General features: G+C 51.2%; 1 protein-coding gene across 7 annotated transcripts in view; it reads left to right on the top strand.

Annotated features, from left to right (window-relative positions):
• Window positions 1–4,961: 4,961 nt before the first annotated feature.
• TRAF3IP1 (TRAF3 interacting protein 1) overlaps window positions 4,962–21,446 on the top strand; it is a 67,499-nt gene continuing 51,014 nt past the window's right edge. For 3 of the 7 annotated variants that reach the window (XM_067740030.1, XM_067740036.1, XM_067740035.1), the window contains exons 1-9: window positions 4,962–5,196; window positions 8,358–8,426; window positions 8,850–9,011; window positions 10,800–10,943; window positions 11,047–11,442; window positions 13,845–13,916; window positions 14,993–15,068; window positions 18,212–18,313; window positions 19,828–19,923. In XM_067740030.1, coding sequence (XP_067596131.1) covers window positions 5,074–5,196; window positions 8,358–8,426; window positions 8,850–9,011; window positions 10,800–10,943; window positions 11,047–11,442; window positions 13,845–13,916; window positions 14,993–15,068; window positions 18,212–18,313; window positions 19,828–19,923 — 1,240 coding nt within the window. In that variant the 5' untranslated portion in view covers window positions 4,962–5,073. The remainder of the gene's footprint in view (window positions 5,197–8,357; window positions 8,427–8,849; window positions 9,012–10,799; window positions 10,944–11,046; window positions 11,443–13,844; window positions 13,917–14,992; window positions 15,069–18,211; window positions 18,314–19,827; window positions 19,924–21,446) is intronic. The other 4 variants (XM_067740034.1, XM_067740033.1, XM_067740031.1 and 1 more) reach the window with 2 other exon arrangements.

Here is a 21,446-nt window from a genome sequence, read left to right as displayed (position 1 = left end):
CCTTAGGAAAGAGCAATTCTACTAACTGCATAAGCTAGTCAGCGTTTGGCATATAGGTATTGAGTATCGTATGCATCTGACAATGTTGAAGGTATAGGGGATTCAGAGGTGAGCAAATCAACCTGTACTCATGGAACTCACTTTCTGGGGGGCAACTGGGGTGGGAGAGGAGACAGAAAATGAAAAGGCAGATATGAATTTTAAAAATTACTTCCAGAGAGTGATCAGTACTTTGAAGAAAGTAAAGATAACAGGCTGGAGAGTTCAGATGTGGTTTACTTTTGACATCTCTGAAGATGTCACATGTAATTTGAGACCCAAATATTGGGAAGGATGCAGCCATATGAAGATCTGGTGGACCAGTGTTATTCAGCTGAAAGGACCAGCAAGTTCAAAGGTCCTGGGGCAGAAATGATCTTAGCAAGTTTAGGAACAGATAGAAGGTTTTGTCTTCTAGGCTCACTTGGAGAGGAGGGGACAAAGCCTTCTAGGCAGACCCCTCAGATTTCACAAAATGATGTCAGTTACCTCGTGGCTTAGATGATGGAGTATACAGCAAGGCACTTTACTGGCCATACAGACTGATACCTGCCCTTCTGAGGCTGTCCCCAGGCTCTGGCCACTTCTCCCTCTCCTGGTGCCTGCTTCCCAGCCCTTCCCTCTGACTGACCTACATTCTGGGCTCTTCTCAGATGTGGAGCTCAGGATTGGGCCTCCCCAGCCTCTGTGGGCCTTTGTCTCTAGGAATGTTCGCCTCTCAGGCAAGGGAAGGTAGGGCCTGGAAGCCACCTTGCTTTGTGGACTTTCCCTCCTGGGGTGAGTCCTGGCCACGGTTACTTGGTTCATTCATTCATTCAGAAACTGCCGATTTCAAAAGCATCTCCTGCCAGGCTTTTATGTTTCAAACACTTTCTTTGCTGTGATTTTCTCTAGTTATTCAATCAATTATCTTTTTTTATGAATGACACTTTTTTATGTGCTCTGCCTTTTTCTCTAATCCTTTCATGACTCTGAGGAACTTAGGGGCATTCAGGGTACAGAGCCCCCACTCCCTGCAGCCAGCCCCCAGAACTGGAGGCCCCAGGCTGGCGCCCTCCTCCCGTCCCGACTCCTGAGGCCCTGGTGCCAGGTCTCTTTCCTGGAGGCAGGAATCCTTAGCTGCATGCACTAGCCCTGCTTTCCCAGGCCCCAGAATGCCTGCCCACCTGCCTTCCGGGTGGGAGGCGAGGACTCACCTAGGGACAGTGTTAAGGACGTGACCTACAGGGACTCATGTCCGCTCGACAGTCACCTCCGCCCAGACAGGCCCTCAGTGCGGGGTGGTGACCCTGCTCCCTTGTCCCAGATCTCAGATCTCACACCCTCTCTCACGGTCCCGCAGAGAGGGGCCAGGCCTGTGCCCTCCGGCCTCCACAGGGCCTCCTAAGCCTAGAAGTCCCCCTACTCCCCACAGCTGTGGGAGAAACACGATTCCTCCTCGTGCGGCACTGGCTGGGGTCCTCGGTGGACCCTCGGGGCCAGAGGACTCTCCACAGCCATGCGCCCTCCCCCACTGCTCACAGACAAGCCGGTTACTGGCCACAGCTGCCCTGGCTGCTCCGGGCCCAGAGGAGGATTCTGCCTGGCGTGAACTTTCTGGGCAGGAGGCTGGGGAGCCTCTGTTGAGAAGGCCGGGTACTTGGGGGTCAGAGGCCAAGGTCACTGACCTCCCTGAGTTCCCCCTCTGCCCCTGCTCAGGCCAAGCCCAGCCAGTGTTCAAAGCTCACAGGTGGGTGCCCCTGACGGGAGACTCTGGGCTCCCAGCTTGGCCACGGTGGGCAGGTGGAGGAAGAGGTCTGGGTGGGACGCTCCGGCTCTCAGACTCCACAGCATCTTCTGCATCTGCTGCAGGCCCCGGGGGCCTGGCCGCCCTGGGCCAGTGAGTTCCCCTTCCTTCTCTCCCTAACGCCTGGAGGGCAGGAAGCTGGTGCATCCTCGTCTAAGGGCTTAATCACCGCAGAGCTTTGGGCCAAGCTTCATGAACTAAGGGCCCAGCCATGAAGAAGTACACAGTCCCATTATGGCCCCCCTTTTAATAGACTTCCAGGGGGCCTGAGGTGGGGTCGGGTGGTGGACGGGGAGGGGGAAGGGAGTGAATACCATTCTCCATCGTGACTGAAGTACTAGCGTCAGCGTGGGTGAGGACGCTCAGAAATGGCGAGGCAGTTGGAAAACTGTTTTACGCTTCTTTATGGCGTTTGATGGACGGTTTAAGAACGAGTGTTTGCTCTTGGGCAACAGGATACATGTGTGATAAAGATAAGTGTGTGGACGACAAGGAGGATAACAGGAATCTGAGAGCCCTGGAAGGAGCCTGGTTCACAGTGTCCACCATCACCCAAGGGACCAAGGTGCCAAATGCCACAGGGGACTGTCCTACCAAGACCTTGGGTTGTGAGTCTGGACGGGAGAACCCAGACTCTGGGAAGTGTACTGCTGGGCGAAAGGGAATGGATGGGAAAACAAAAGCTCCCATGGGTAGAGTGGGGTTCCCAGAAAGTCAGGAAGATTTGATAAGGCGGGGGCCAGAGGATGGAGGTGCTCTGGCCAAGGGGTGGACTTGGAAGTTGGGAAGCAGGGTTAATAGCCGAGGGCCACCCGGGAGGGAATCTTAGAGCACGATTCTCCGGGGGCTTTCTTCCTCATGGACCGTGGAAGAGCTCTACACAGTGAGCGTTATCAAATGCCTTCCCTCACAGGTTGTCACCTCTTAGGCTTCTCTCAACCTCTCAGTAAAGTCTCTTACAGCCAGCCCACCTGCATGGTGAAGTGTGGAAAGAAATGAGGTTGGCACTGCTGGAGGGAGATGAGCTCTGGCCGTTCACCTGGCCTCTGGCTAGATAACCAATTCTCACATGGTCCTGGATGCAGTTAGCAGCAGAGAGAGCTATGGTCCTAGGAGCAGTGAACAACTGCTGTTGTGGAAGTTGCTTACTAGAAGGTATGTAGTTCCACAGAAATCCCCAGCACCTAAACAATACTCAGCATACAGCAGTGATTCAATAAATGCCTGAATGATACTTTGTAGGCTATCCTCACCAAATATATATGAATGCCCGTGAAAATGAAAAGTGTACATGTACATAAAAAGTGCTTGAAATCAGTAATTACCAGAGAAATGCAAATTAAAACCATAATAAGATACTATTACATACCTATTAGAACGGCTAAAATTAAAAAGACGGACACATCAGGTGTTGCCAGGGGGTATGGGGCAACTGGGAATCCCATACGTTGCTAGTGGGAATGAAAACCGATGCAGCCACTTTAAAAACAGTATGGTTGTATCTTGTAAAGTTAAGCATATTCTTACCATACAATCCAGCAATCCTATTTCTAGGTATTTATCCAAGAGAAATGAAAACTTATGTTCATACAAAGACTTGTATGTGAATGGTCTTAGTAGTGTTATTCATAAATAATAAGAAATAAAAGCAACTCAAATATTCATCAACTGTTGAACAGATAACCAAATTGTACTACGGAATACTACTCAGCTGCAAAAAGGAATGACATATGGATGAATCTCAAAACATTAGAAAGGAAAGAATTAAACACAAAAGACTATGTACTGTGTGATTCCATTTATATGGAACTCTAGGAAAGGCACGGTTGTCATGACAGTTGCAGTTGCCTGGGGCTGGGGTGGGGGAGGAGATGAACTGCAAATGAGCACGAGAAAATGTTTTAGGGTACAGGAACTGTTCTGTATCTTGATTGTGGTGATGGTAGCATAATCGTGTAAAATTACCAAAACGCATCAGGCTGTACACTTAAAATGGGTGCATTTTACTGAATGTCGATAATAATCGGGGGCTTTCCTGGTGGTCCAGTGGTAAAGAATCCGCCTTCCAATGCAGGGGACACGGGTGCAATCCCTTCGGGGAACTAACATCCCACATGCCGCGGGTCAACTAAGCCTGAGTGCCACTACCGACTTCTCACGCCTCAATTAGAGAGCCTGCGTGCCGCAAAGTACAGAGCCCCTGCGCTCTGGAGCCCAGGCCACAACTAGAGAAGAGAAAACCCGCACGCACGACACAACTAGAGAGAAGCCCGCGCGCCGCAAGGAGCGCCACAACGATAGATCCCACATACCGCCAACGAAGATTCCGCGTGCTGCAACGAAGATTCCGCGTGCTGCAACGAAGGCCTGACGTAGCCAAATAAATAAATATTTTAAAAAGTCAAATATAAATTTTAAGTTAAAAAACTCCACATCCAGATACATCTCGAGCAAAGAACACATAAAGAATGGAGCGCATTGAAAATGGTAAAAATGAATGTAAATAAAAATTACAAAGGTATCCAATAGAAGAACTAAAAACAGACCACAAAGCTTCAATATTGATAGAAGTATCTGCAGTGAGCCTGTGCGTGGCGGATGGAAGACAGATGGGACAGAACCACAGACACCTGGCAGAACAACAAGGGAGCGGCTTCATCCTGGTTACAAAGCCCTGAAGCATCGTTTGGTCCTCATCTCCCTGGGAGTTAGGGAGGCTGGCACATATTATCCCTGCTTTATAGGAACAGAAACATAGCCTCAGAGAAAAGGAGTTACTCTTCCAAGAAGCCATGTTAAGTAACAACAGGATAAGGTATGTGTCTTTCGAGATAACTTAGTCCAGTCCCCCTGAAATGAATCTTGGAAGCTGTGTTGCTGCTATCCAGTCCTCGGGAGGGCTCCTCTAACGCGGGGCGAACAGCTTTTTCCCGAGGCTGCTGAGCGGTGGAGGGGTTCGGCGCTGTCACCGGTCAGGGACGCTGAGGCAGCCCCACCGCAGACACCGCCCGCGTGCGCGCGCAGTCGGACAGGGCCCGGGGCGCCGCCGCCGGTCCGTTGCTAAGGCCGCGCCGCCCTGGCGACCGAGGGCCGCGGCCCCGCGCACGCGCCTTGGCCGACTCCGGTGCACTGTGGGATGGAAACCCGAGCGGCGCGTCTAGGCCGGACCTGGCGGCGGCGGCGGGGCCGGCGGCGGCCGGGTAGCGGAGTTTAGGCTCGGCGGCCGGCGAGACGCGGGCGGCGCCGCCATGAACGCGGCGGTGGTGAAGCGGACGCAGGAGGCTCTGGGGAAGGTGATTCGGAGGCCGCCGCTGACGGAGAAGCTGCTGAACAAGCCCCCGTTCCGCTACCTGCACGACATCATCACGGAGGTGAGCGCCGGGCCGGGGCGGGGGTCGGGGTGCAGTCCGGGGTTCGTCGGGGTCGGGGCCGGGGTCCCGGTGCGCTGTCTGGGTGCAGGCCGGGGGTCAGGGCCCTTGTGGGGCTCGGGGTGCGGGCCGGGGGTCAGGGCCCTTGTGGGGGTCGGGGTGAGGGCCGGGATGCGGGTCGGGGGTCACTGCCGGGTTGTGGGTCGGGACCAGGGCTGGCGTCAGGGTCGGACCTCGCGTCGCTGAGCGCGTCCCCTGCCCGAGGAGCCGGGCTTTGGCCGGATTCCGCGGCGCCTCTGCTCTCACCCCTGTGCTCCCCTTCGCGCCAACCCCCTGAGCCCCCTCTTCCGGGGAGACTCCCGGCCCCTTGGGGAGCATTCTTATTTCTTCCCATCCTACCCATGTATCTCTCAGAGCACATCTTCCACTCTACCTGGCAAAGCTGTTTCTGTGATTTTTTTTGCTGCGGTGTCTAGCATGTGGAGAGTGCTTACAAATCCCGGGAGAAAAAAATCATTCTTTTTTTTTTGTATAAACTCCCTCTCCCCAAGTTTTCCTCCACCTGCTCCACTGTGGTCACCACATACTGGACGCTTAATCAGTACCTGTGGGTGAATTGATTGAAGGTGGTTTAGGGGACCTGAAAAGAAGACGCTATAAAAGAGCAGGTGAGTATTTGCTGATAAACGACAGAGCATGTCTTGAGATTGGTCGTCTGTAAACTTTTCCCCACTGGCTGGTGAATTCCTGAGTGACGTGGACGGTAGCTTGTTTGTTGGCATATCCTGGGTACGGTACACAGAAGGTGCACAACAAACATTCATTGTTGAATGGAATCAGTCAAGGCTCCTGTAACTCAGGGTGGCAGCGCCCATTTCCGTGGCACACCTGAGTGCAGTGTTGACCTTGGAAACTCGGGCATGCTCTTGGGGAGTTAAGAGCTCAAACTTGCAGGTGTCCAGGGGCTCAGGCTCCCACTCTTGCCCCATGTTTGTCCTTAAACTTCACTTCTCACTCTTTCCAGCAGGTGCTGGAAATTACACAAATTTTGCTTTGCTTGTTTTTGCTATCTCAGCTTAGCTTACAATGTGTGCCTCTCTCTGTTAAAAACCCTAATCGTGCTTACAGCTCTCTTGAAACCCACCCACATCCCAAGGGCTGCCTTGACTGGCCTCCCGCTCCTCCTAAGCTGGTGCAGCACTTAGACCTGCCCTGGACAGTGTTTGGGGAAGGGACGTGGCTGCGTGGAGAGCCTGCGTGGAGAGCTGGGCCTTGAGCTGCATCACCCCCGCCCTGTGAAGTAGGCAGGTAGCGTCCTCTAACCCAGGAGGGGTCACGTCACTTAGCCAGGAGGTAAGTGGCCAACTACAGCGGTTGCCGCCCAGCCTCACACTTTCATTTCCTGTGTTAGTCCCATCTCTTCACTGAAACAGAGCCAGGAAGGAGGCTGGGGCCATACCTCGTCCTGTGGGTCTTGGTGTGGCCCTGGGCTCATGGTGGCTGCTGTCCCCACCTCCTGGAAGGGCAGAGGAGGAGGAAGGTTCGGGCAGGAATCGGCTTGGTTGGCCAGGTAGCCAGGGTGTGGGGAAGGAGTTCCGTGTTCCCAATCGGGATCCACTGGTCTGCTTTTCTTCCTCAGTTTTTTCCTAATCTAAGGTCAAAATTAATTTCTCTACCTGTGTAAAGATAAATACGTTAATTGTCACCTACTCAATAAAGATGTTAGGACAGTTGACATCTGGAAAGCATTTTCAGATAATAGGTGCAGATCCTTGTACGCAAATTCTTCACTGCCCCTGAGTATTGTATTCAAATCTCCCTGTTAGTATTTTAGCTGCTGCTAAACCAACTCTGCCTCTTTCATAAATTGAAGCACTGATCCTGCGAAATTCATGTCTCTTGTTGGTTAAAATGACTGCTCACAAGTTTAACTGTCAGCACACTGGAAAAAACTCCAAAGGTTTTTCCTTTTGAGGATGCAGAAGTTCCAGGAATATTAAATGCAGGATACTCCTAAGATTCCACCCGTCTTGTCAGGAAGAAAACCAGCACAGCTGTTAAGTAGTTTGAGGAATGAAAGCTAGCTTAATTAATAGCTAGCTAGTTGTAGCTTGGTCTCAGAGAAGGAGCCTAATATTAGTGTGGGACTGTCTTTTTTTTTTTTTAAGGTAATAAATACTCTTTATATCTGACCCAGGACACACACATATAGGCAATATTCATCCTAACTACATACAGTGCAGTCTGATATTTTCTTATATGTTTTATTAAAAAAATGCTTATTGCTACCCATTACATTGACTTTATAGTGACCTGCCGCATTTTGAAAACCTCTGGTCTGAGAGAAGCCAGGGCCCTGGTGTGTCTGGAGGTGGGGAGGAACGGAACACATCACCACCCCCAAAGCCTGACTGAGGGGTAGCTGGGAGGTCCAGGTTGACTGAGGAGAGGAAGGGGTGGGGAGAGAACAAAAGTGATGTGGCACAGAGCACCCCTGTGTCCCAGGACGTGAGTGACACAGTGGTGAGGAGAAACCCAGGCTGGGAAGTCCCTCTTCTTTCCAAAGTCCACGCTCTCCACTGCCCTGAGCCGTCCTCACAGGAGGCCGTTTCCTGTCTGTGCACCTCTCGGGGCCTCCTCGTGGTCGTGAGGCTAAGTCCATATTCCTGATGGCTTCAAAGGCCATCCAGTCAGGCCCGTGCTGACTCCCTGGCCTCAGGCTCCTCTTGTCGAACTTCCTCTGGCCCCGTGAACAGGACCTAGTTGGACCTTGTGGGACTGTTTCTTTTGCCTGTCACGTGCTTCCTCAATACTCGCTCCCCCAATTCTTCTCCCGTAAGCTTCTGGTCTTAGTTTAGATATGATTTGCTCTGGGAAGTGTTCCCCGACTCCCCGGGGCCTCCTGCACCTGGACCCGTTATAGCCCCACGGGTCCATTGTGTTCACCTGTTGTCACAGCCAGGCTGAGTTCTGTGAGGACCAGGCTGGCTCCTGCCGGGACGAGGCCTGGCACATGGCAGACGCTCAGTGCTCATTGCGTCAGTGGATGAATGACGTCCTGGGCGTAGACAGATCCAGGCGGCCCTTAGCGTGGGCAGTGGGTGAGGCCAGGGCACGGGCTGTCCCGTGGGGCGCTGACCATGGCCTCGCTTTATCTTTTGAAGGTGATCAGGATGACTGGTTTCATGAAGGGCCTCTACACAGACGCCGAGATGAAGTCCGATAACGTTAAGGTAGGTTTGAGGCGCTGTCCCTGCTCGCCTTCGTGAACAGGGTTTTTGTGAGCGGTGCGCTGTGGTGGCCCCTCGCTCACGGCTGACCTGTGGCTGGCATGCGAGGCTGGTGGCTCTGGGCGTTGCCAGGTTCCCTTCCTCACTTCGTGGTCTTTGCGGCAGCTGCCTAGCACGCTAACGTTATCCTGGAGAAATGGAATGAGTGTTCCAAAGGTTAATGATGCTAGCCCACCACCTACAGCTAAAAGCTTTACCGAAGATTTTTTTTGGTGGTTGTTGTTATAGTCAGGATTTCTAAATTTAACACACATCTAAAAATAGCTTTTTATCTAAACGGGAACTGTGCCTGTTGGACATACTGAAGATAATGCAAGCTCTTTTTGAAGTATTTTAATATTTGTGTTTTAAATGGAAATCTTTCAGGATAAAGACGCCAAAATTAGCTTCCTTCAGAAGGCCATAGACGTGGTGGTCATGGTCTCCGGAGAGCCACTGTTGGCAAAACCGGCTCGGATCGTGGCCGGGCACGAGCCTGAAAGGACCAACGAGCTGCTCCAGAGAATCGGAAAGTGCTGTCTCAACAAGGTAGCGCCGCCCCCGAGCTGGAAGCTGCCAGCGCGGGAGGGATGACCAGACGGGGAGGGCAGGCCACGCAGCGGAGCTGAGGTGTTTAAGGAGGGGGTTTTAACCCTGTGCTTGCAGTCTGACCCCACCTCTCCTGGAGCCTCAGAGTTGCAGAAGTAGTTTAAAGCTGTACACTGAAACAGATAAGGCAGTGCTACGCACAGGGTCTACGAGCTGTCAGCATCAAATAGGGACTCCACAGGCACTTTGCTCGTGGGCACGTGGCTGGAGGCTGCGTGCCCAGCCTGCTGAGCCCTGCATCCTTTCTCCTTTTGGGCCTCCTTTCAGGGCAGGTGACTGTTTCCAACCGGGTGGCCGGAGGAGCTGCTTTTCTTCATCTTTGGGGCTTGTGGGATGTCCCTGTTCTCTGCCCGCCTTTCCAGCCTCTTGGGTCTGCTTCCCTCCCTCTTTCCCTCCTCCCCTCCATCCCTCCCTCTCCCCTGGTGGGTGTTTGCAGAGCTGTGCTGCCTTCAAAGAGATCCCGTTTCACTTGTGCAGGGACTGGATTTCCTGAGATCCTCACCAAGGGCTGGAATCTTGGCTTCTCCCTCACAGTCCAGCTGGGCCGTAGGAGCAGGTCATCCCCAGGGCCTGCCTTCTTTGTGGGATCTGAGTAGCCCCCAGGGGAGCGGAGTTGGACCTTTATCAAGGGCATGACTAACAGAGCCCTTCATGGACCTGATGGGCTGAGGGCTCACCTTCCATGTTACCAAGATGGGAAAGGTGGGCTTCAGCTCACACAGCAGCAGTGGGAGATGGAGAGTGGGATCAGACTGGCCCCCGGGGCCTCAGGGTAGCCTCGCCCTGGTGTGCTGGGTCCAAGGCATGGAGACGCAGAGGCTCATCTTCCAGTGCGCTGACCTCTGTCCCCCGCCCCCACCCCCAGATCCTTCTCGTTGCTCATCTTTCCAAAAAGCAAATCTGACTAGCCTTCCTGCTGAATCCCTCGCCCCCAGCTCCGTGCACTGCTCACGAAGCCCGTCTCCTCTGATCCTTTTCTCTCATCTCTCACCTTGTGCCTGCAGCCCTGAGGGCTCCTGCCCTGGTCTCACTCCCTCAGTTGTGCTGCTGCTTTCTCTGTGCGGAGCTGCTTCCCGGGAGCCGTGTGGGATTGGCTGCTCTTGCTGGAACCCCCGTCGTGTTCCCCCAGCGCACTGACTTTTGGTTGTTGTGTTTGGCGGCCTCGCTGGTGTGCAGCGTGTCCTCGGCCCGCGGTCTAGTGCCGGGCGTGTAGCAGTCACTCAGCGCAGGCTTGCGGAAAGCGGGAGTGTGTGGCCAGTGGGATTCCTGACCCGAGGTGTTCAGAGACTCTCGGGGGCGGTCAGGGTTGCTGCAGAAGGGATTTTGGCATTTGATGGGGCTCCGGTTAGATCATTCCTTAGGCCCTTTCGGTGCTGGGCCTCTGTGGCCCCGTGAGAAGCGAAGGGTGTCGTAGAGTCGTGTGGCCAGCTTTGGTGTCCTTGAACAGCACACACGTCCACGCTTGGCACCTTGGGTAGAAGGGACCCAGGGTTCATTTAGCTTGAGTGGACTGTGCGGTTACCGCAGGAGTGCTGGAGGGCTCGGTTAGAGGAGATGCTGTACGTTGTCTGTGGTAACGTTCATTTCCTTTTAATATTTTATCCTTTGAAATCCATTAGGAGACAAAGATTCCGTTTAATGAGCAATCTTTGAATGTTGACATTCATGTTTATTAAATGTACTAATTTCATCGCAACCTTGCATTTTATTTCCTCACGTTGGGACAAGCTCTCCAGCGACGATGCGGTGAAGAGAGTGTTAGCCGGAGAGAAGGTGGAAACAAAAGGAAGGTCCTCACTGACGTCGAAACCTCAAGAATTGGATAATAAGAACGTGAGGGAGGAAGCATCCAGGGTTCATAAGGATAAAGAGGTGAATGCAAGTTACGTGCATCTGAAAATGAAATAATGAGGCTTTTTGTGGTTCAGGTAGACATTTATAAGTGATATTGTCATCCAGCTTTTTTTTTTCCTAGGATAGAAGAAACTCCGAAATAAATGAGAGGAATACAAGCGGAGGTCGAAAACAGAAAGAGGAAGAAAGCAAACCAAGAGAAAAGGAAAGGGACAGGGAGAAGCCCAAGGAGAATGAACGAGACAGACACAAAGATCCCGAGAGAGACAAGTGCCACGAAGGGGAGAGCGAGCGGGCCAAGAACAGGGCCCGGCCAGAGAGGGCCAGGGATAAGGGCGCAGAGCGGGAGAGCGAGCGGAAGAACGAGGGCGGAAAGGAGGAGAAGTGGAAAGACCGGGAGATCGAGCGCGAGCGACACAAGGGCCAGGAGCGGGCCCGGCAGAGGGTGCGGGACGGGCAGCGCTCCAGGGACCCCGACAGGGAGAGGAGCCACGAGCGCGAGAAGCCGGGGAGAAAGGTAAGTCCTGTCGGAAAACCTCTGCCTTTAACTTAGAAAGGGTTCGTGGTGTTCTCCACAACGACTCTGGTCTTGGTTGTAGTGTGATTAGGAAACTGGATTTCTTTATCACCAATTTAAAATTCTGACAGTCGTGGATTCCTAGGAGAACCTTAAAGCGATACTGGTTTTTGCTTTTCCTGTCTGCTGTGTGTGTGTGCCTTTGGGCGTTCTCCTGGAGACTGGGGATCAGTGGGTCCCGTGGCTTTGTGAGCAGCGTTTCCAGGCAGCCTCAGTGTGTGGGGTCCCCGGGGTGTGGGCATGGCTGCGTTTATTAAGGATTGGGGATACTTTCTAAGTCTCTGAAGCATTAGCAGATGAGTAAAATGAGACCTCAGTTTACTGAATTCTTGTTTAATTAAATTTTCAGGTAAATTTAGGGTTTTCCAGAAAATTCTTTTGGTTTCAGACACTGTTTTCTAGAGGTGCAGGTTATTTCGGACCTGCTGTAAATAGGGTAAGTCTCCTGGCAGGGCTGGCATTGCAAATGCTGGTTCTTGCAGGGACATCAGATAACTGTAAAGTGTCCTGGGCAGGTCCTGGAAATCCTCTGGTCTCCAGCTGCTAGAAAGGAGGAAGCTGAGGTCTGGGAAAGTACAAGGTCTGCTGAGTGAGGCGGCCAGGCGGTGAGGGGCTAGCTTGCTCTTTCCTGCTGAGCCGGCCTCTGGTTTTGTGGCCTCGCATCCCTGGCACCGGGAGGTGAGCGGGCTCCGTGGGACGGACTGCACGCCAGGCCTGGCAGCTGGTCTGCTCGGTGGTTCTGTTGGCTGTCGGTATGCTACCTGGGACCCTGGGGTCTCCCAGGGACACCCTGGAGTCATGTAACCCACCACGGCGTATGTATCATAAAAGCCTGGTTTCCCGTAGGAGTTTTAGAAATAACAAAGACCTTCCCCGTCTTTTGCTTCTTTCTAGAGGTCTAAGAAAAGTCTTTTTCGCTGAGCCGGTTTTAGTGTGGTGCTCGAACATTCTAGTGCACTTTACTGTGCACGAGGCAGCCCCTGCCTGGGGCACCTTCTCAGCCCTCCAGGCCTTCAGACCCAGTGTCCCACCCGTGATGTTCACTGAGGTTGCTGGTGGTATGACTGGTTTTTTAAGTAGAGAGACAGTTCCAAAGAGAACTTTTATAGGTGGATATATGGGATGTATTGGAGCCACGAGCGAGGCGTGCTTTTGTTTAAATGTGTGAGACCAGGGTGAACGGACTGCGTTCCTGCTCCCAGCTGGCCGTTGTTGGCCGAAGGCAGGTGTTCATAGACCTGTCGTGGTGATTTTGCTGGACTGGCCCTTCTGTGTCCATCTGGGGCTCCTTTGTGGAACAGGGCTCTGGGGGCAGGCTGCTGTCTCCCCCAGGAGTGGTGGGACCCCCAGAGAGCCGAGCCTCGAGGCTTCCGGGAGGGCAGCTCCAGGGAAGAGGAGACTCAGCTCTCACCTGGGCCCTGCCGGGCAGTCTGCAGCCTCCAGTCGAATCCCATGACTTAGAAGAGACGATGGTGAGACATTCTCAGCCTGTGAAACAGCAGGTATGAAGGCACTCTGAGAAGTCACGGGTGTGTCCCCGTGTGGCGGTGGAGGATGAGTCTGAGGTCAGAGTGGCCACGTGTGGGTGCTGCCCTCCTCCCATGTCTGCAGGGAACTGAGCACTCTGGGCTGGGGGGACCCCAGGCACAGAGCCCGGCCCGCACAGGAAACTACTTCGGATATAGTCTGCTACCTTCATAGTTAAGTCGTGAGGACAGTTAATTGTTGAAGTACTCAACAGGCATCCACTGCTTTTCATGGAGGAAAATCTCAGTGATCGTGTCTCTTCTACTCCTTATGTCGAGATATGTCTTTCTGAGAGTTGATTTAAGTGTGAGGTTTTTTAAGGTGTTGATTTAACATGCTTACAGTTTTCACGTCATTTTTGTTTTGAGAGTGCTTTCCTGATGTAGCGTCTGGAGACTTTGCTCAAAAAGAACCGCTCCATTGGGAGGTGAGAGTGGTTCCCTCACAGAAGATAGGAGTGGGCGACTCCCTCGTTTCCAGATTCCCTGTGTGTCCCTGGAACATCTCCGAGAAGTCTGGCCTGGCGTAGGGACCGCGTGGGCCTGGGAGACGCTGCTCCCTGTGGTTCCCTGCGAGGCCCTGCCCCTGCTGCCCTTGGCCTCCTGGTCAGCCCCCAGTGGGCGGAGATCTTGGATAGGCCTTTGGAGGTCCAGGCCACACAGTGACCACCGTGGGGCGGGGCTGGGATGTGACGTGGTGCTCCCGTGTGAAGGGTTATCTTGTTGGTCAGCGTTAGAGAAAACATCTCGGCGCGTTTTTAGATGTTACGGACTTGAGTAATTCTAGAGTTTGAAAAAAGAAATTTTTTTTTATAGTCCTCAAGCTCAGGAGAGATGTCTAAAAAGTCGTCAGATGGATCTTTCAAAGACTCCAAAGCTGAAACAGAGGTAAACTTGAAAAAATAATTTTGAGAGACATAAACCCATAAACCCATAGCTGTGTTGAAGTAGTAAGTGCTGTGTGTGGTCCACCCCCAGTCCACGGAGGCACGGGGTGGGGCGTGGCGGAGGCTCACACACAATAGGTCCATATTTATTTTGTCGTAAAAGTACCGCTTTAAAGGGTTTACTGCCTGCAAGGTAGGTGGGGTGTGTTTATTCTCTGCTTCTCTGTGGTGACTCTTGGGTCTCCTCGTACCTTTATGTGACAAGTATGATGTGCGGAGTACAGAGGGGTAAGGCAGTCATTTGGGAGAGGATGGAGGTGGCACTTTGGAGGAGTCTGGGAGAGGATTAAGTCATGAGGCAGGCAGGGACCGGAGGGCTGGCTGGAGGGACCCGTCCAAGCTCTGCCTGGCCCGGTGGGACCCTGCAGTGCAGTTCCTGTGGGTGAGGTCCAGGCCAGGCTGGGCTGTCTTGGGGAGGTTAGACTCACCCCAACTTCATCGTCCAGTTTGCATTTCAGAAAGTATATCCGGGCAGCCACAGGCAAGATGGACAGGCGTGGAGTGGAGGCTGGGAGGCTAGTTAAGAGGCCCTCGTGGCAGGTTGAGGGAGGGGTCGGGCCAGGGAACTGAGCCAGCGGTGGGAGGGACGGGATGTGCTGTTTTCTCTGATTTACGCTCTGTTTAAACACACTGTGTACGTTTTCACTCTCAGAATTGTTCACAAATGCATTGAGGTAATTAAGCATTATAGCGACAGAAGTCGAGTCCTCATAAACTCATCTGATGAGAGTGATTCTCAAGGTATGGTCAGTGGACGGCTGACCTTTTTAGGGCTGTACCAAAAAGTGGAATTCTGCATTTAGAGTGAAAGAGCTTTCGGCTTCCTTCTAATCCACACTCTTAGGTCTTAAGTGCTTAGCTGCGCTGACTTGGAGTCAGTTCCCCTTTGAATGCGTAGCGTACGGATGTTGTTGTGTTTCCTGTTTGTTCTTCCTTGAGCTTGAATAATAAATCTGCTCATGGTGTCGCTCTGTGGTGCATCAATTAATTTATTTTTTTCATTCTCTTTTCTTTAAGACTGAGATTTCCACTAGAGCATCCGGGTCAGTGACAACAAAGACATCAAAACGGCGATCCAAAAATTCAGTGGAAGGTACTGCAAAACTTATCATACAATGTAGCTGAAAATACTAGATTCTTTTTTCTTAATTTATTTTATTTTTGGCTGCGTTGAGTCTTCGTTGCTGCGCACAGGCTTTTCTCTGGTTGTGGCGAGCGGGGGCTACTCTTCGTTGTGGTGCGCAGGCTTCTTATTGCGGTGGCTTCTCTTGTTGTGGAGCATGGGCTCTAGGCGCGCCGGCTTCAGTAGTTGTGGCACGCAGGCTTAGCTGCTCCGCAGTATGTGGGATCCTCCTGGACCAGGGCTGGAACCCATGTGCCCTGCATTGGCAGGCGGATTCTTAACCACTGTGCCGCCAGGGAAGCCCAATACTAGATTCTTTGCTTTAGTCACAACATCTAGTAGGAAAAAGCTTCTGTGACTAGAAAGCGGATTTGCCTTTGGAAGGAACAAAGACTGTGAAAATGATGAAGATATATGGTTTTCACACCCACATGCATGTGCATGCCCTCGCACACATGTGTGAGCTCACGACACCAGGGGCAGAGTACACCTGCGTGATCTGTGTTCCAATCTAAAAGGTGTGACTGAATGTTAATTTTCCAGAAATATTTATCAGTCATCCGTGTCTCACTGACTCTTCTGAATGGGTAAGCAAGTTTAGTCCTGATGCAGGACGGACATCAAGAGCGTCCTGCCCTTAGACAGGTGATGTTTATGCATTTAAAACATAGCAGAAAATGTCACTGGCAGTCATGCTAAAAGCCGAAGCTGAAGCAGACGGGCCTGGCCTGGGTTTGCCCGAAGATGTGTCTCCTTGTGACAGACCAATAAGTAGGGAAAGAATGTCAGTCCAATGCAGGGAAGTACAGTTGGAGGCTGGCAGTGTCGGAGGCTTTCAGTGGAAGCATGAAGTTACTTTGAATGAGCGGTAGTAGTTCCTGAAAAGTCATCCTTTTCCTAAATTGTAAAACTTAAAGAAGTATGGCAAGAATGTAGTAGTTGGAATTTTTCACTGAGAAATTGAACTTAGGTGGTAAGTTCCACTCTTTGACATTGATAAATGCTTTAGTGAACTTCTTTGTGACAGAAACTTTCTCTTCCTTTTGGGCGATCTCTGTGGGATAGGTTCCCAGGGTATAATTACTGGCACAGAGGGCCATTATGGACATTGTAAGGTTTTAGCTACAGTGGACACTGTCCGTACCCTCTACCCCACACCTTCTCTGGGGATTTGTTTGAAAGGCTCGCTGATTTTGATAGATGGAAAACACTCAGAGTCTGAGTGTTCTTAATTTGTGTGAGCTCCCTGTATGTTAAGGACATCTGCCAATTTTTTTTAAAGTATTTATTGTTTTATTTTTTTTAATTGGGGCATAGTTGTTTTACAATGTTGGGTTGGTTTCTACTGTACAGGGAAGTGGAGTTCCCTGTGCTAACAGCAGGTTCTTATCAGGTATCTATTTTAGGTATGCATGTCAATCCCAATCTCCCAATTCATCCCACCACCACCCCCCTGCCGATTTTTAAATAAGTATTTGTTTCTTATATTTTTTTTCCACTTTTTTAATTCTAATTTTGTTTGGTTACTGACTTGCCTGGGTGTTTAATTTTTTTTTTTTTTTTTTTGCGTTATGCGGGCCTCTCACTGTCGTGGCCTCTCCCGTTGCGGAGCACAGGCTCCGGACGCGCAGGCTCAGCGGCCATGGCTCACGGGCCCAGCCGCTCCGCGGCATGTGGGATCCTCCTGGACCGGGGCACGAACCCGTGTCCCCTGCATCGGCAGGCGGACTCTCAACCACTGCGCCACCAGGGAAGCCTAGGTGTTTAATTTTTATGCACTGGAAGCTACCAGTCTTTTTTCTGTAGTTTTTCCAGAGATTTGAGAGATGAAGGTTTGTGTTTTGTCATACGTTTTAATATTTAATCTTTTTGGTTATCTCTTATTTTAATTCATGGTATAAAATGAGGCTCTGAATTTATTTTTTCATAATAACTCATCAGGTGTTCCAGGGTCACTTACTAAATTGTTCCCTTCCCTCCTGCTCTGTGATCTCCCCACATGCCTTTTGGAGTCTGGAGTCTGGTGTTTCTGTTTTTGTTTTTTCTCTACGGTTTTCTGTTTCACTACTAGTTCCCTATCATTTTTCTTTTCAAAGACGTTTTAAGCCCTTTTATTTGCTATTCTTCCAGATGTATTTTGTAATCACTTCATGAGTCAAAGAATCCCACATCCCACAAAACAAATGGATGAGGATGTAATTGGACTTGGGTGAAACTTAGGCTTTCGTTATTCTGGGAAGATTGGATACCTCTACTTTCAAGTTAGACAGGGGTCTCCTCCTCTCCCGAGATGTGTGTTGGGTGCTTGGGTGTGTCTGTCAGTCAGGGATTGCTCGATTGTTTGTTTTGTTTTCAGTTTTTTTGGAAATGGTATCTTTCTTCCCCTCATTAATTTTTAGTGATCGTTGTTGGAATATAGAAACTTCATTGATTTTTGTAAATGTATCTTAAATCTAGCTTGTATTGAATCTTAACCCATAATTGTTCCATTGATGTTTTGATTTTCTAAGCTGATGGTCGTATCATCTGCTTTTCTTTTTTACTAACTCAGGATGTTAGCATCTGAGTTAACCGGTAAGCTTGAACTGTAGGGTTCCTTGTATTTGATCTTTGAGAGATTTGGTTATCAGAGAGTTGCCAGCTTTAAGACACTAAGGTTTACTGAGCTGTTGACAAATTGGTGAACTCTTTCTTCCCTGCCTCTGCTAGTCGGGCACTGACCTCACCCCGGGTCCTTGCCCAGCAAAGCTGGCGCTGCGCCCTGTCGTGCTGCCTCGCTTTAGCGGGTAGCATTAGGGGAAGGGTCCGGCACCCAGGAGGTGTGCGAGACACAGGTCCTCTGTGTGCCCGCCGAGGAGCGAAGCCTTGCCTTTACTAGAGAGGGAGGGCATCACGTTTGTTAGACATACTTAGAATCTTAAGGCCACACTAGAATCCCTATAGGATCCAAAAACCATTCTGAATATGATAATTTTTGCTTATTCTTAACCAGTGGAGACTAGCAGAGCAAATCACTTTGAGTTAGTGGGTGCATTTTAATTTCATTTGTTTGATAATATGCAGCATCGTAAATTAAGTTTAATACGTATTTTCATTGTGCAATTTCATGTTAGGAAGAAGGGATTCTAGAACCAGTGAAAATAGTCTCTCCCCTGAAAAAGAACGTAACTCTTCCTGCAGTAAAGCTAAGAAGGAACACGCCGGGAAACAGCTCGGTAAGACTGAGCGAACCCCAGGGAGGCTGCGAGCGAGGGTTTGTGACTCGAAACCTTTAGCCGCCTGATCCCTTGCTTCCGTCTGATCGTTGAACAGATGGAGCCCCGTGGGTGGTGCAGGGGAGATGCGCGCTGTGCTAGAGACGCGGCCCGGGTGCTAGAGCACTGTTCTTGGGGCCCCAAGGGGAGCAGGGGCAGGGGACCAGTGAGCCCCCTTGTCTGAGCCACGGGGCTGCCCCCGCCGTGCATGGATTCCCGTCCGTGACCCCCTCACTGGCCGAAATCGTCCATGTGAGCCTTCCTTTCTTAATTCTGCAAATATCTGTGGAGTACCTGCCCTCGTGGAGAGTATGATCTAGAAGGAGAAGACAGATAGTAAAGAGAACTCAGGATGTATACATTCGTGTTAGTTAACCATGAGTCTTTTGAAGGGAGGTGAAGCCGAGAGAGGTGGAGGGGGTGCGTAGGCAGGGAGGGCCACTGAGGAGGGGGTGTCTGGACAGAGTCCACTAGCGTCACAGAGCACATGACCTGTGGGTGTCCAGGAATGGCCAGAGGCCCCGAGCTGGGGACAGGCCTGCCTGTTTGAGTGACTGGAAGCCAGGTGGTGAGGCTGGAGCAGAGAGAGGGCAGGTGCCAGGAGAAGGGGCTCGTGAGCGGGCAGGCTGGGGGCAGTGGAGTAGGTGGGAGCGAAGTCCCGGGGTGCCCAGCAGGACAGAGACAGGCTCTGGCTTAGGTTTGAGAGGCGCCCCCCTTAAAACTGCAGGGGCGGGAATGAAGGCCGGAGAGCAGTTAGGTGGTGCTGTGGCGTCCAGGTGAGAGGCTGCGACGTCTGGGACCCAAGGTCACTGCTGCGGAGATGGGGGGTGGGGGTGGGGCGGGGTAAGCCGCTCTCACGGAAGGGATGACAGTGGCGCCAATGGACTGCACGGCGCCTGTTAGAGAGGAATCACAGGTGGGATCGGTTGGGGGTGTCCGGCACCTCCGTGGTGTCATTTATTGAAGCGGGGAAGGCTTTGGGAGAAGCTGGTTGGCGGATCCGTTCTGGAGGCGTTAAGTTCAAGATGCCTGTGAAACAAGCAGGTGGAGGCGTTGGGACAGCGGGCGGGCGTGTGGGCCTGAGGTTCAGGGGCAGAGCTGGAGAAGCTGACGTTAAAATGAAGAACTTGGGGGTTCCCAGATTAGCGCGCGGGCTTTCATGCAGTAATGGCCTCCGGGGAGCGTGGAGCCCAGGATTCGAGGGTCGGAGAGGAGGAGAGGCTCTGGCAGAGGAGACAGAGGCCAGCAAGTTGGGGGGTTGGAGAGCCAGCACCCTGAAAGCCAGGGGCTTCCGGAGGCGGAGGGGCTTATCCAGCGCTTCCGAGACAGGTCCCGTGGAGGCTGAGGGTTGACCGTTGAGTTGATGGGACAGTTAGTTGGTGACCTTGGCATAAAGCCTTGTAAATCCCAACCAAAGCAACCAAACGCGAAAACCTTTGCAATAGTTTAATCTGTTGTTCACTGTTTTATGTCAGGAAGAAAGGAGGATGATATTTCAGCTAAAATTTTAGACCCCATAGTGTCTGGATTAAATAATGAACCAGATCAGGAAACTACAACTTCAGAAATAGGTAAGAAAAATATATTCTTTAGTTTAAATTCCTCACCACTTTGGTATGAAATATTTACATCTCAGTGGGGTTATCATTATTCTTTATTTTTCTAACCACTTTAATGTTCATCAGATTTCTTTTTTCCCACAGTGTACCGAAGAACAGAAATGACTTGATAGTCTGTTTGCTTTAATTTGCTAAGTTTTATGATAAAGAAGATGAACTTAGCTCTAAGTTAACCTTTACATGCTTTGTTATGTGTAACATCTTTGCATCTAAGTCAAAATGCTTTCTTCATCTTACTCCTGGAATTTTAAAAAGTGTTGTGGCTAGTTAGAGAAATTATCTTTCAGTTCTGCGACGTGCTCTGCTGTGTTCTGTTAAGAAAATGCTCCACAAGAACTATTTTCAAGTGCTTGCTCGGAGCACCCGGGGAAGGTGTCCCCGTGGCACACCTTTTACATTCGAGGCTGGCAGTGTGACGTGTGTGCACATCCTCACCCTGCTGATACCGGCTGATTAGACGTACGGATATGGAATTTCGGTGGGATGATCCAAGGTTGTAACTGTATGGAGTCTTCTGTGATGTTTAACTAAATTCTTCAGAAATACGGCAATTCTTGAGTGACATTTGAGGGGAAAAATAGTGTAAATCTTGCCCCCGGGGAAAGATAAAGATTTTTCTAGGCTGAACTTGCCTCGGATCTACCTGGTTTTTTAACATTCTGTAACTGTAGCTAGAATAACAATAAGCCCATCTTTCTGCACTTGCGTTCTCCCTTTACTAGTTTTTGCTTTTCTAAGAGGGGTGTGTTTGCAAGCCGTCTGCTCCATCGCTGGTTCAGCAGTGATGGTCTGTGGTTATTCTGTTCCAAGTAGGTCAGCTCTGTGTGGTTTATCTGCGTCTCTAGCAGTGTGGGAGGACCGAACGACCTAAATTGGGACAGAATGAGTTCTTACGGATGAAAATGCTTTTCTCAGTGGCCACGCCCGTTGCAATTCAGCTGCATCTTGTGATGTTTTATTTCATTTCTGCAGGAGCTTTTCTCAGCCACAGGCGGGTCCTGTGGGGGGCAGCACAGGGCAGTCCTGGTACTGCAGGAGAGGGGAGTGGGCGGGGCGAAGCTTGAGTGAGGGCTTGCCTTGCGCAGGCCCTGGGCGGCCCACGTGGGCACACCTCGCATCCAAACCCAAACCTGCGTACCTGCTGCCCTGGAACGAGCCGCACAGGTGTGCTCTCTGAGCCAGTGCCTCCTCGTGGGTACACGGGTGTGAGAAGACCTGCCTTGAGGGTAAATGAGGTGATGATCGTGAAGTGACTGGCTTGTCACAGACATGTCGTGCACCATTGCTTTAGTACCCATCACTTTATATATAAAGTTTACTCGAGAGCCCCAAGTCAGGGTGAGTCAGCGCTGTCCTGAGATGGTATGCTGGATTTAAAATAAATTGGGGTAGTTCTTTAGACATATGTTAGACTTTATGGATCTGTATAGATCTTTATCTGCATGTGTGAAAATAATAAAAGCTCAGTGTTTAAG

Source organism: Pseudorca crassidens, chromosome 6 (assembly GCF_039906515.1).
Source record: "Pseudorca crassidens isolate mPseCra1 chromosome 6, mPseCra1.hap1, whole genome shotgun sequence".
In the NCBI taxonomy this organism is placed as follows: Eukaryota; Metazoa; Chordata; class Mammalia; order Artiodactyla; family Delphinidae; genus Pseudorca; species Pseudorca crassidens.
The sequence above is the reverse complement of the archived record's forward strand: the minus strand, read 5'-3'. Positions and strand labels throughout refer to the sequence as shown.